The sequence below is a fragment of the Rutidosis leptorrhynchoides genome, chromosome 2, assembly GCF_046630445.1.
Source record: "Rutidosis leptorrhynchoides isolate AG116_Rl617_1_P2 chromosome 2, CSIRO_AGI_Rlap_v1, whole genome shotgun sequence".
NCBI classification, from domain to species: Eukaryota; Viridiplantae; Streptophyta; class Magnoliopsida; order Asterales; family Asteraceae; genus Rutidosis; species Rutidosis leptorrhynchoides.
Genome location: NC_092334.1, coordinates 704,661,506 through 704,676,423, shown reverse-complemented (window position 1 = coordinate 704,676,423; position 14,918 = coordinate 704,661,506). Strand labels below are relative to the sequence as shown.

At 33.6% G+C, this 14,918-nt stretch overlaps 1 protein-coding gene across 1 annotated transcript; it reads left to right on the top strand.

The window, feature by feature from the left end:
- The first annotated feature begins 7,673 nt into the window (after positions 1 to 7,673).
- LOC139894687 (boron transporter 4-like) lies at positions 7,674 to 14,348 on the top strand. Its single transcript, XM_071878100.1, has 12 exons — positions 7,674 to 7,736; positions 8,369 to 8,472; positions 8,979 to 9,061; positions 10,364 to 10,556; positions 10,705 to 10,843; positions 10,934 to 11,099; positions 11,223 to 11,389; positions 11,658 to 11,831; positions 12,246 to 12,341; positions 12,443 to 12,559; positions 12,856 to 13,178; positions 13,798 to 14,348. The coding sequence occupies exons 2-12, from the start codon at positions 8,369 to 8,371 to the stop codon at positions 14,072 to 14,074; spliced, it is 1,839 nt and encodes a 612-aa protein (XP_071734201.1). The 5' UTR covers positions 7,674 to 7,736; the 3' UTR covers positions 14,075 to 14,348.
- Positions 14,349 to 14,918: the final 570 nt, after the last annotated feature.

Below are 14,918 nucleotides of genomic sequence, written 5' to 3'. Positions count from 1 at the left end.
CTGGTAACTAAACTTAACGTATATATAATTTATACCCTTTGTATAATCATCTTAATAATACACGCAAACCAACGTGTACGCTTCTCAAATAGCATACGTCCGTTAAAAGGCTAGTGCTCTAGCTCAGACGGGAATATCAAGCCCTATGGATCCATATACCTATATTCGCGCCCATCGGTTCTTATAACCGACAGTTACTAGTTACCAAAACTAAAGGATTTTCGGTTCAAACTCAGTGTAGAATTTAGTATGTACTTGTGACCATTGCGTTTAAAATAAATTGCATGTATTCTCAGCCCAAAAATGTATTGAGTAAAAGGGATCATATGAAACTCACCTTAGCAGCACATAAAGTTGTTCATCGTAATGTGACCGAAACTCGAAATATCAAATAATCGTAGATCTCAACCTAGAGAACATATGTTGGTCAATAAATGTCTATCAAGCTAGGTCAGGTCATAGTGTATCATAATCCTAATGCTCGAGATCGACATACAAAAGTTATCCAAAGTCGTTTCAAAAAGTCAATTTTGACAGTTGTTTAACAAAATGAGACGTACCTTATATAAGGATTCATTTACTCGGTTGGTAATATTCAAAAATCCAATTTATCAATCTCGTAAACAAGTTGTTTAAATCTTAATTGCAGATTCAAAAGCAATTTCAATTAACGTCAATCATAATTCAGTTGATCATATCTTTTAATCCGTTCATCGAAACTATTCGTTATCTAAATGAAAAGTCATTGATTTTTCGCCAGCTTTCCAAAAACATGCATATCATATACTTTTTACCAGTAATATATGTATTTAATTCGTGATTAATCATAAACTGTTTAACGATGAAATTTTGCATACGAGCATGCATAAATATATATACTCGAGCACTAGACATGGATACACTATTAGTATATAAAAGATAAAATATAAATGCTTACGTATCAATATTGTGATTCAATATTGCAGAAAAGTACGTAGACGCAACATAGATGATAACAGTAGGTTTGACTTGTAAATAATACCCATGAACATTACCCATAACCTCCATAGCTATAACCCATAATTTCCTTAACTTTATCCCGCTCAAAAACCCATTTTTGAAAGTGACACGCTCATAACCTCGTCGTAGTATTTTATGTATATTACTAATTAATAATTAATAATACTAATAATTAATAAGATTAATAATAATATTAATCTTAATAATAATAATAATAATAATAATAATAATAAAATTAATAATAAATATTTTTTTGTATTTATATGCTTGTGAGATCGAGAGAAGTGAATTGTGTGTGCAAAACTGAATCGAATGATTGAGCTTTATAATGTGGCCTGATTCTGATGCCCATGCGATCGCATGGGTTTTATGCCTATTTCTCATGCGATCGCATGGCCGTCAGATCCAGCTCACATATTTTTTGTTTTCTTATTTGTCGACATAATTAAATATAATATATATAATATATATAATTTAAATAAATAATTATATATTATATTAAATTCATGTGCATAGTTGACTTGTAATTTTCGTTCCGATGACTCGTACGTTGTCACTCGACTTATGTCCCGGTTCCGGTTTCTCGAACGCATTTTTGTACGCTTAGAAAACTCGCAATTTACGTTTCGTGCCACGTACCTTTGTCAAAATATAGCCTTAAATTATCCCTAAACTATACCACTCAAAGTATATCTTAAACTTTCGAGTGTTTTGGTCATTTACTTCTATAAATCATTGTCTCGCTATTTGTTGATATATATATAATAACAAATCGTTTTATGACCAAGTTAATATATATTTTCAACATTCATAAACACGTTTTAAATATACGTCGCAAGTTATTCATACAATTAATATTCCATCTTATCATATATATTCAAATAAATATTTAAACCAATAAGTTTAATGTACGGTATTAAACAATTAATACATTGTTATGTTTTCAAGTTATAGTATATATATGTATCTATATACATATAATTGTTCGTGAATCGTCAAGAACAACCGAAAGGTATTTGAATAGTTCAAAAATTTTGAGATTCAGTTTTACAGACTTTGCTAATCTTGTCGGAAATGTTAATCATACAAAGATTAAGTTTAAATTTGGTCAGAAATTTCCGGGTCATCACATAGGATATGGGTACCAAAACATGGTAACCTAAGGCAACTAGTACTGGATGAAGCAAACAAAACGAGGTACTCAATTCACCCAGAAAACGGAAAAATGTACCAAGATCTCAAGAAGTTCTATTGGTGGCCTAATATGAAGGCAGAAATTGCTACTTATGTAAGCAAATATTTGACGTGTGCAAAGGTCAAAGCTGAGCACCAGAAGCCGTCAGGATTACTGCAACAACCAGAAATTCCTCAATGGAAATGGGAAAGAATAACCATGGATTTCATTACAAAATTTCCAAGGACTGCAAGTAGTCACGATACTATTTGGGTGATAGTTGATCGCCTCACTAAGTCAGCTCACTTTATACCAATAAAGGAGACAGACAGTATGGAGAGATTAGCACGCTTATATTTGAAGGAAGTCGTTTCCAGGCATGGTGTACCTATCTCCATCATATCTGATCGCGACACCCGATTCATATCACATTTTTGGCAGTCATTACAAAAAGCATTGGGAACTCGATTAGATATGAGCACCGCTTATCACCCACAGACAGATGGTTAAAGTGAAAGAACAATACAAACATTGGAAGACATGTTACGGGCATGCGTGATTAACTTTGGAACCGGTTGGGATCGACACTTACCTTTGGCAGAATTTTCATATAATAACAGCTATCATACGAGCATCAACGCAGCACCATTTGAAGCACTTTACGGTAGAAAGTGCAGATCTCCTATTTGTTGGAGTGAAGTAGGAGAAAAACAACTTATGGGACCAGAAATTATTCTTGAAACTACCGAAAAGATCTTTCAAATACAACAACGATTGAAAACGGCCATGAGTCGTCAAAAGAGTTATGCTAACAAAGGAAGAAAACCGCTAGAATTTCAAGTGGGCGACAAAGTCATGTTGAAAGTGTCACCCTGGAAAGGCGTTGTACGATTCGGTAAACGAGGAAAGCTAAGTCCTAGGTACGTAGGACCCTTTGAAATCACCGAAAGAATTGGAACAGTTGCATATCGATTAAAGCTACCGCAAGAACTTAGTGGTGTTCACGACACATTTCACGTGTCAAATTTGAAGAAATGTTTAGCTGAAGAGGATGTCGTAATTCCTCTTGACGAAATACGAATCAATGATAAACTTCATTTTATCGAAGAACCTGTTGAAATTATGGACCGTGAGGTCAAACAATTAAAACAACACAAAATACCGATAGTTAGAGTTCGTTGGAACGCTAGACGAGGACCCGAGTTTACTTGGGAATGTGAAGATCAAATGAAGCAAAAGCATTCACATTTTTTCACTGATATCGCTTATAAAACAGGTACTACTCAAAATTTCGGGACGAAATTTTCTTTAACGGGGAGGTACTGTGATGACCCAGAAAATTTCACATTAATAAATTAATTATAGGATAGAATGTTTTCGACACGATAAATGGACCTATTATGTTGAGTCTTAAAACTCTTTGAACTAGTTTACACGTTCAAGTACCCTTTTATCATTTCCGATGATTCACGAACAATAATTTATAAATGGATATATAAATATATATATATATAAATATATATAACGATTTAAATAAATAATTTAATTATATATGTTATATAAATAACTCGATATATATATATATATATATATATATATATATATATATATATATATATATATATATATCATTGAAAATGGCAAGATTGTATTTGGACAAAAATGTGGGACTCTCTATTTTTCACTTTTGATAAACATGCATATCTATATAGATTCGATATTAGATGAGGACAAAATTTAAAGTAGCTAGACATTTGATCATGCAAGCTGATGTGTGTATATAATTAGTCTCACTTAAATGTTGTTAAATATAAAATAAAGATTTCTAATGAGCAACAAAAAACTACAACATTTCGTATCAAGATTTCAAGTTAAAATGATGAAAATCACTAAACCTGCGCACTTTCACGAGAAAAATCATAACTAAATCATACTGACTCGAAAAAGGGTGATTCCAGTGTCCAGACATCCGTAACTCAAAAATCTACAACTTTCATGAAGACACCATATGCGGACCGCGTACCTATCTACGCGAAACGCGTAATGTTTGTCGACATAAAAAGTGATGACGGCTTTTAATTTAACACGTTTATTATTATATTATATTATTATATTATTATTTTTTACATACATATATATATATATATATATATATATATATATATATATATATATATATATATATATATATATATATATATATATATATATATATATATGAACGAAGTACTTGTGGTTAGGAACTTAAAAACACGCACACACTCACATAAATAAATCACTCTGTATATTTCCTAGCTTAAATTTTAAATTAGTAGTATGGTACTGTAACAAGTTATGTACGGGTGTTTTTAATTAGGGTTTCAAACCGTTTTAAACTAAGGAAATATTGAGTATTGTTCGGGGTATTGTTCTTGAATACAAGGCCAACCATACAGTCATCTACCATCATTACGTCTACGCAATTTGCCTACAATATTGAATCTCAATATTGAACCGTGAGTTTATAGTCTCCCTTTTTAAATACTTTAAATATTTTTAGGCTGAGAATACATGCAATTTATTTTAAATGCAATGGACACAAGTACATACTTAATTCTACACTGAGTTAAACCGAAAATCCCTTAGCTTTGGTAACTAGTAGCTGCCAGTACATAGGATATGGACTGGTGGGCGCGAATAATTGTATATGGATCCATAGGGCTTGACATCCCCGTCCGAGCTAGTAGCGCTAGCCTTTTAAAGGACGTATGTTATTTGAGTTATGACACGTTGGTTTGTGTGTATTAAAACGAATAGGGTAATTATCATTATAGCGCTAAGTTTAGTTACCAGGGTGCTCTGTTACGTAGAATCTATTGATAAACTTTTGATGAAATCTTGTGGTCCATCTTTATATATTTATGACTCGAGCAATTAAACCTATAACTCACCAACATTCGTGTTGACATTTTTAGCATGTTTTTATTCTCAGGTCCTTAGACTGCTTCCGCTGTGATGTGCTTGTTGCCTGCATGGAGTCTCTCATGCTTTGTATAAAGTTTATTGCATTCGAAACAAAATCACGTTGTGTAATAAATAAATTGACTGTGATGTCAACCTGTAAAATAAAGACTTATGTATTTTAGGGATTTGCTTATACTTAAGCACTCGCCCACATGTTTATAACTTTCTATGTTTAGAAAGTCACTTATTTTAATGAATGCAATATTTTATCAAAACGTATCATATAGAGGTCAAAACCTCACTGTGGAATCAATGATTAACGTGCCGCGTCAATAGCGATTTTGACGGGTCGTTACAGTATCTTTTGCAGGTATTAAATGAAGTAAATAGGCCAAAAGAACCAGGTTTGAATGGATTCAAACGGCCATACAACGACTATGTGAAAATGACCTGACAACGTGCGGTCGACCCACGGTCGGCTGTGGGCTGAGCCGTAACAATGGCTAGTTTTTCTGTCTCTCTCTATAAATAGGAAGACTTGAAGAGCTTTGAAGATTGGACCCTCTTGCATGCTTCAACTCTAATTCATCAGAGAATCACAAGATCATAATCATATATTTTTGTTATTAGCAAGAGAAGTTATGATCTCATAGATTGCAGAAGTGTTGTAAACTTACTATCAAATTACTATCTTGTGAGTTTACTTATTATTGTATTATCCTTTAAATTGTCTTAGGATTTTCATCACTAAAAGGGTGAGTCTTGTACTTTGTAACTAGAAGCATAAGCTAGCTTAGCTATCATTTTTCTTAAAGGGAACTAGGAAGTTGATTAATTCCATTTGGGATTAATACTTGTCCAAGGTGAAGACAAGTTAATCTAAGTTAGAGGTAATCTTTCGAAGGGATAGAAAGAGTAGGTTTTTTGTCTACAAGGAGTACAAGACTTGTAAATCAGATCTCCACCAGGTTTAGAGAAACAACTTAGTGAAGCAAAACTCCCGATTAGTGAATCGGGGAATGGATTAAGGTGGATTAGTTAACATCCACCCGAACCACTATAAATCCTTGTATTTATGTTCTTTACTTTACTTTCTGCATTACTTCAAACATAAACATTACACACATTGAGTTTCAGTTGATTAAGTTGATCAAGGATTGATCAAATCTTGTTGATTATCGAAAAAGTTTTAAAAAACCGTATCAAGTAACTATTCACCCTCTCTAGTTACTTACAAACTTTCTTTTATAATTTGTTATGGTGATTAGATGATTCGTTATCTATATTTTCACATTACACTTTAGATCTCTTAATGATTGTTTCTACTGCAGAGATGAGCTACTAGTCGGATGTTTCATCTCGCAGGGGGCTTAAACTGTGCTTACATCTTGGTCAGCAAGAGTTGTTTTTCAAAAATCCATTCACAGGGAGGTACCCCAGGGCTAAAAGCACATCTACGAATTTATGATAGGGGTAGTACTAGTGTACTTTGTTTTAAGATGTACCTATAAAGTTATTACATTCAAGGAACACGATTAGGATAAACCATTTATTATGTAATAAGAGATCAAAGACCTAATGCTTCAAATTGTTGGTAAACAAGTTATCGTCGCTTGGAGTCGATTCTAAGCATGCAACATTCGTCATGGATAATTCTTTCTGTTAGTAGATACTAGTTCATATTGCAAGCAGATTTTGTGTTTTGCTAGAAGAAAAAATGAGATTTGTTTTAGTAAGTTGAAAATCCGAGTTCTCTTTCAAACCTATTTAAAATGATAAACCTTATCCGAATATATACTTACAAATTTTCTTAAAATTTTATCATAAAATTTTATCCACAAAAGGTGTTGTACGCCAACTTAAAAATCTAATGGATCGACTTGCGATTTGCGTGTGGCCGAGCATGTTGAGTGTGAAGAGGTTTAAACAAACGCAAAGGTGAAGCAACAACAATCTCGCGGAACGCTAGACGGGTGTCCAGAATGCGAGAAAGTTGGCAGGGATAGAACTTTGGTGGAATCAATAATTTGACTTTGGATGTGGCTCGCGAAACACGGTGTACCGGGTGATCTAGTTTCCTAAACAAGAGACTTCTGTCTCCTGAACTCGCTTTATGGCGCGGCACGCCACTAATCTGTGCGGCGCACGGATGTGCTACATGTCGAGGCATGTTATTTTAAGCACAACAAAGCCTTTCCAAATTAACAAAGTTCATTTCCAGCTCTCGCAATCAATCTAACTCTTTACGAACGTGTACTCCACACTTTGCCGAATTCTTTTTAGAGTATCAATGGATCACAACCACTTTCTACTTAGCAAATCCAATTCCACTAAAACAATTCATTTGATCACACGAAAATCACCAACAAAATCGATGACATATTGTTAAATACTTTCGTATTTAGGGGCATATTTACCAATTTCCCTAATAAAAATGGTTTGAATTTCCTCGGACACCTAGACCACAAATCGAATGTTATGCAGTGACTGCTACCTACCTTGATTCTTTATAAATAATAGAGACCTATCATTCCTTCATTCACTCTATTATTACGAACTCATTCTTTATCTTAGAAACCCTTTTGGTTTGTTCTATATCATCATCTACATACCTCAAAAGGTTTGTTACGTTGTTCTTCAGTTTTACACAATGAAGGTTTATCACTAATACTTGCTTTTAATTCATATATTTTTCGTTGGTGATGTATAGAAATGCGTTACTAAAAAGGTATTATATAAAAAGACAACAATGTGCTACTATACGTTTACTGTGCAAGTATGCATACGGTTAGTAATCATTTTTCCAAAAATCAAACAGTTCTGTCTACTCAGAAATGTGTTGGCATATGTGCCATGTCTAAGGACATTTTTATAGTAACAAAAAGTTAAGGATGGAATTTTAACCTTTTGGGACACATATTTTCCTTAAAAAAAAGTCACTAAAACATTTAATAAATGATACTAGTAAATGAAAATGAAATGCTTCTTGTACATTGTTTGAGCATAAGGCGCTAGCTTGTTTTTTTTCTTCCTTTTAGTCTATTGGCAAATTGCATGAAGGTGTAATAACTTTAGGACAATTGCTCATGTTGTGTATATATAGTGGACTCTTAATACTTAACATTTGATGTAAAAAACTTAAGTATATCTTAGGCCGTTTCATGTAAATAAGCATCAAGGTGATAAACACTTCTTATAAGCGACTAAACCTATAAACTGATTGTATTGGCATGTGATAATATATATGATAGGATGGAAAGTATGAAATCTCCATTCAGAGGGATTTTAAGAGACATTAGAGGAAGAGCATTGTGTTACAAACAAGATTGGATTGCTGGTATCATGTCTGGAATCAGGTAAAGTAGTTTCATGTAAATTATCCTGTCCACAATATATACAAATGTGTATTCATAGACTATTTTTTAGCAAAAAGGTATATAGCTTAGTAGTTGGGGTTCTAATATTTTCAAAAGAAGTTCAAACGTCAATAGCAATATATCTTACGTCAGACATGGAAAAACTGCATAGAAATTGTCACGGGATAACTCGGTTAGTAGCCTAAATACGGATAATGTTTTCCATGTTCATACTATCCTAGGGGCGCTAGTGATTTTAGTCAAATGTACGCGGCTTAATTAATATATCCCGTGACTGTTCCCGACACTTTCTTATGTTGATAGTGAGATTTGAACTTAAAATCTCTTGTGAGGTTTTCATGACTCCAACTACTGTGATATCCTTGAATGGTTATAACTCGATTTGTAGACCGAATAAAGAAAACTTTATTCATTTTTATGTTTTTGGTAGTAGTTAATTAGTACCATTATGTCTTGAACGATTATATTTTATTTTGTTGATGTAGGATATTAGCTCCAACAACTTATATCTTCTTTGCTTCAGCACTTCCTGTCATTGCTTTCGGAGAGCAACTTAGTAGAGACACAGGTACCCTTCTATGAATCAACTTTTGTAGCTTACTTTAACCAATAATCTATTCATAAGAGACATCAAATTAACACTCTCAGATGTTTATTTTTATGTATTTTCTAGCATGGTACCATGTAAATGAAGTCTTTTTTTTTTTATTTATCTATTGTATTCTGAGTATCAACGATAATTGGTATCCATTTAATAACATATACGATTGGAGTATACACCCCCATTTTTCTCCATACATCACAAAGCATGCTTTAAAATGTTAAACGATTCAATGCTTTTAAAATATCAACATCCTTTTATATAAGTGGTCCCACATCACCAATTTACAAGTTGTGAAGGATCAGAGAGTACATTAGCATTAACTGGAAGTTTGATGCATATAATTGAAAACTGTCTAGTTTGATATATTCCCTAATGTTATGATGCACTTAACAAGTTTAACCAAACCAAGCTACCAACCTGTTTGACCCATTTACCCAAATGGATTATGAAGATCGTGTCCGGATTAAATACTTTCGACCTGTCATTCGGCTAACCCAAAACTCGTGAGCCCGTACGTTGACTTTTTTATGGTTGTGCTCGGGTCAAACGTCTGGTTAAAGGGTCGACCCAACAATTGAACAAGAAAAGGGAAAATTGAATGTTTAAGGATAAACTTGTGTCGATTTAGGTTTCTTCTGGTATTCCCTATATAAATAAACCCTAGTTTAATTGTAAACCTTGTAATGAAAATAAATAACGAAAATCTATGGTTTGTACATGTGAATTAAACATTTTATGTGATTGAAAACCGGATATAATCACGTAAAATCCTTTATTATTTTGTTCTTTTTCTAATTTTTACTTATCTTGCTTCTCTTAGCTTATTTTCCGTTTGTTGTTTTGTGGTTGTAACGCAATTACACGGGTGCATTTATGAGATATAATCTTTAACTAATAACTCTACTGTTAGTTAGTTGGTTGGGTTGTTTCCGCTGTCAAATCCCTAACACTTTTGAGTTTCGACTCACCAACCCATTTATCAAATCATACCGGGCTCGGTCGTGAACTTTGGACCCATCAAATTGACGCGACCTAATTTGTCACCTTCGTAATGATTAATTATAAATTAAGCAACATCAATAGGAAAAGTAATACTAATCAATGCTCAATGTATCACTCGAAATTCGGCAATGGGCTTTTTCCTTTTACCATTCCCATTCCGATTCCTCACTTGAACCAAGCGCACTCTAAGTATATATAGTTTGACATGACATTATGCATGAGTTCATTTTTCACCTTTTTTTCCCCCTTCATAATGACATATAGATGGAAGCTTGAGCACTGTGGAGACATTGGCTTCTACTGCTATATGTGGCATCATACACTCCATTGTTGGAGGACAACCTCTTATGATAGTGGGTGTTGCAGAACCAACTATCATAATGTATACATACTTATACAGTTTCGCTAAAGGCAGGCAAGATTTGGGGCAGCAACTGTTCTTGGCTTGGGCTGGATGGTATGTACTATCGTCATCAGTCATTCCATATAATATTTTTTTAATTATAGACTTAAAAACAGTGCATAACTTATCATATAACTCGTGGGCCCCGAAACTCCCTATGGTTTGTGACTTCTGCTCAAATAGTTTGATATCTGTTATGCAGGGTATGCACATGGACATCACTACTTTTGTTTCTTATGGCGATATTTAATGCTTGTGATATAATCAGCAAGTTCACAAGAGTTGCAGGGGAAACTTTTGGAATGCTTATTTCTGTTCTTTTCATGCAACAGGCGGTTAAGGTATTTTACATGTAGACATAAGTTATACTGATAATTTGTCGTTCAGATTAAAGATTCAGTTATTATACTTATGTGTGAGTTGTTATCTAGGGACTAGTAAGCGAGTTCATGATTCCGAAATCTGAGGACCCGAGTTCAGATAAATATCAATTTCAGTGGCTTTACAGTAACGGCCTGCTGGCAATTATTTTTTCATTCGGCCTTTTATACACAGCCTTAACAAGCCGAAAAGCTAGAACATGGTTATATGGAACAGGTAACGAGTAAATCTTATTTGACATTTATAAACTTTGTATGCGAAGTTTACTACAACCTTATTTAATTTTATTCGCCTATATCATTTTAGGGAAATAACTAATTTTTTTTTTTAATGATGCAGGGTGGTTTAGAAGTTTCATAGCTGACTATGGGGTTCCGTTGATGGTTGTAGTGTGGACCGCACTCTCTTTTTGTGTACCGAGCGATATGCCAACGGGTGTTCCTAGAAGACTTTTTAGCCCACTCTTATGGGATTATGAATCTCTATATCATTGGACGATAATCAAGGTACATGGTTGCAAGAGGTTTTAGTAACCAATCGTCTATTTGTAGTTTTAGGGTTGACAAAATGGCCGGGTCGTACGTGTTGGGTAATGTGTCAAAATGGGTAAACTCTAGATTCATGTTTGGGTCGACCCGAATATTTTGCTAAATTTGTTAAAAATCATTGCAAAACTTATACCATCATATTTGTAACATAACTCAAATTGACCCATTTATAAGTAAATCGTTTTAAATTGTCATGTATGCTAATTTTCTTACAATTGGCTTGCAGGATATGGGTAAAGTTCCACTGGTGTATATCCTGGCTGCGTTCGTACCAGCTGTGATGATAGCTGGACTATATTTTTTCGACCATAGCGTTGCTTCACAGTTGGCTCAACAAAAAGAATTCAATCTCAAGAACCCATCCGCCTATCATTATGATATTCTACTGCTTGGATTTACGGTACCATGATTTATTGTAAATTACAAAAATGTTTGAAATTTTTTTTATTTCAGGTAACCAAGTTTTTCTAACTACAGAAAACAACCCCAAAGTTTCATAATGTATTCACAGTAATCTTGTAAGTTAACCGGTTGCAAGTTCCGTATATGAGAATACATCATAAGAAAGTCAGCATTGTCAAAATTCATGAACACAGTCATCTTGACCCAACGGGTCAGGTTACCTTAAATTGATTTTCTTGAAAGTCAGATACCTTGTAACTTATATTTATTTTTTTAAAATTTTATTTGAAAATTGACCCTGTTAACTTAGTTAAACAAAGTTGGTTAACTGAAATTAGTTAACTTTTTATGCAATTAGCTCATCTTGTCTTGTTATCTACTATTATATATAACGTTCGTTCGACCCTGTTAGACATTGCTGTGCGGGTTGATTGGATTACCTCCTTCAAATGGTGTTTTACCTCAGTCTCCAATGCATACTAAAAGTCTAGCCGTTCTTAAACGACAGGCAAGTCCAAACTGAAAACTTTTACAGCAATAAAACTTAAATTCTGCTTCATCAATAGTATCAATATGTTCAAATTTATAACAATCGAATTACATTACCAGATTATCAGGAAGAAGATGGTGGAGGGTGCCAATGAAAGCATAAAAGAGAATGCTAGTGGTTTTGAGATATACAACAAGATGCAAAATGTGTTCATAGAAATCGACAACTCCCAAAACGTAAGTTTCCATCTTTTTTTCATACAGCAAACACTTTTTTTTTTTTTTAAGAGAACATAACATTTCTTATATATACCCCATGTTTTACACTTCTAATTTCATTTCAAAAACAATGTCTACCTTTTCACATAAATGTCATTTTTTTATCATTTTATATATTGGGTTATAGGGATCTGATATATGCTACTAGCAGTACGCGAATTCCACGCAACACATTATTTTCCATTAATTTAGCATATAAAAAGTTATATCAAAACACCAACTTGGACATCTAAGTATTTGCTTATCATCATTAGACAAGTGTGATCGTTAGTGAATTAAAAGAGTTGAAAGAAGCAGTAATGCGTATAGCAAACCGTGGAGAAAATACACAGGAGAAGTTTGATCCTGAGAAACACATTGATGCATACTTACCAGTTCGAGTTAACGAGCAAAGACTTAGCAATTTTCTACAATCACTTCTTGTAGCAGCGTCAATGTGTGCCATGCCCGTCATTAAAATGATACCGACCTCAGTTTTATGGGGTTATTTCGGTTATATGGCCATTGACAGCCTTCCTGGAAACCAATTTTGGGAAAGAATCTTACTGCTTTTTATTCCTCCTGGACAGAGTTACAAGTAAGTTAGTTAACAAGTTTTTTACTTTTTATCAGTAACTGATATTTTTAGGAAAAATGTTAATGGGTCTCTGGGTTGGGGCTTGTTAGCGTGTCAACCCAACCTAATGCAACGCCGTTTTGAACGTAATATTTTTTTTTTTTTTTTAACTTTTTATAGTGATAGGCCCTTTGGACCTACTTACATGTGCTTTTTTGCCCAAACAAACCCAAAAGATAACATAAAGATGTCCTCGTATTGTCTATTTTGACAAAAAATGTTGGTTTTAAACTTAATTAACAAGATTTTAACTTTTTATAATGATTAAAAGCAGGAAAGCACACTCATTGGGTTGGGTTGATGGGTCTGGGTTGGGGCTTGCTAGCGGGTCAACCCAATCTGACACAAGGATGTTTTGACCCGTAAATTTTTAACCTTTTTTAAGTGATAGGCCCTTTTTGGGTATAACTGGGTTTCCGGCCCGCTTTGCGAGCCCTTTGAACCTGTTTATATGTGCTTTTTTGACCAAAGAAACCCAAAGATAACAGAAAAATGACCAAGATTTGTCTATTTTGACAAAAAATAAAAAATGTCGGTTATAAACTTCTGATATTACTGTTTAATGATCAAAATTTGGCAGGGTTCTTGAAAACGATCATTCTTCATTTGTTAAGTACGTGCCGTATAAGACCATAGTGTTATTCACTGTCTTCCAAATAGTCTACTTCCTAGTGTGTTTCGGTGTGACATGGATCCCAATTGCGGGAATTTTATTTCCTGTGCCGTTCTTCCTTCTCGTCATATTAAGACAATACATTCTACCAAAAGTGTTTCCTCCTCATCATTTGAGCGAATTAGATGCAGCCGAGTATGAAGATTCGGGTGGTCTATCAGAACCTCTGTTAGAATATTGTTAGTATATATATATATACAGTGGTGATTCGAAGAAAACTAATTCAGGAGAGAACTCGGAAAAATTATCTATATGAGTTTGTGGTGTGAGTCTATAATACCAGTTCTCTGAGTTATCTTTCTAAAATTAGTTCTGTTTCACTGTATACTCACTTCTAAAAGAATATATATATATATACACGACGAGGAGATTTTGAGACATTGCAAAATTAATATTGGAAATGATGAGCAGAGTGAAAAATGTTGAAACGTGTTATAAACGTTTATGGCTTATATATTAAACATATTTAAATTTATAGTACATTACTAATTAGCACAGTAACCATGTCATGCAATGCTACTATCATACAAAGTTCATGAATATGTTTCGTGATTCAATATATTGTCAATTTTGTCATCAATGATAAGAGAGGGGATGCTATTGACAATTAGTTGTTATTATATATTTATCCTCAACGATTTATTAAATGCATAAAAAGCCCCTCCAATTAAACTAACAGAGCACAATTACAGCCCTGCAGTTAACGGGACATAATATTTTCCCAAATGTTAGTATGTTACTCCTCTATTATGTTTATGTCTTCATGGTCTACCTTCAGGGCAAGGGCAGATTCAGTGTAGTGCAATTAGAGTAAGTTGCTCTCGGCAATCGAATTTTTTTTTTATATATTTATATGTTAAAGTTCTACGTATTAGATTATATTAATATTTTAATTATTTCATGTTTTGATCCTATCAAAACAAATTTTGGATATGAGTTCTGTATCCGCTACTGCTTCTGTGTAATAAATAGTTGTTTCCTAATTTATGAAAGCACATAAAACTTTTAATGCGCTACCGTTTAATTAA

Bases quoted from the DNA above. Each gene is read 5' to 3' on its own strand.
- LOC139894687 (XM_071878100.1), top strand. From the start codon at position 8,369: ATGGAAAGTATGAAATCTCCATTCAGAGGGATTTTAAGAGACATTAGA. The intron at 11,100-11,222 runs GTAACGAGTAAA...TTAATGATGCAG, and splicing joins AACATGGTTATATGGAACAG to GGTGGTTTAGAAGTTTCATA. The intron at 11,832-12,245 runs GTACCATGATTT...CGACCCTGTTAG, and splicing joins TTCTACTGCTTGGATTTACG to ACATTGCTGTGCGGGTTGAT.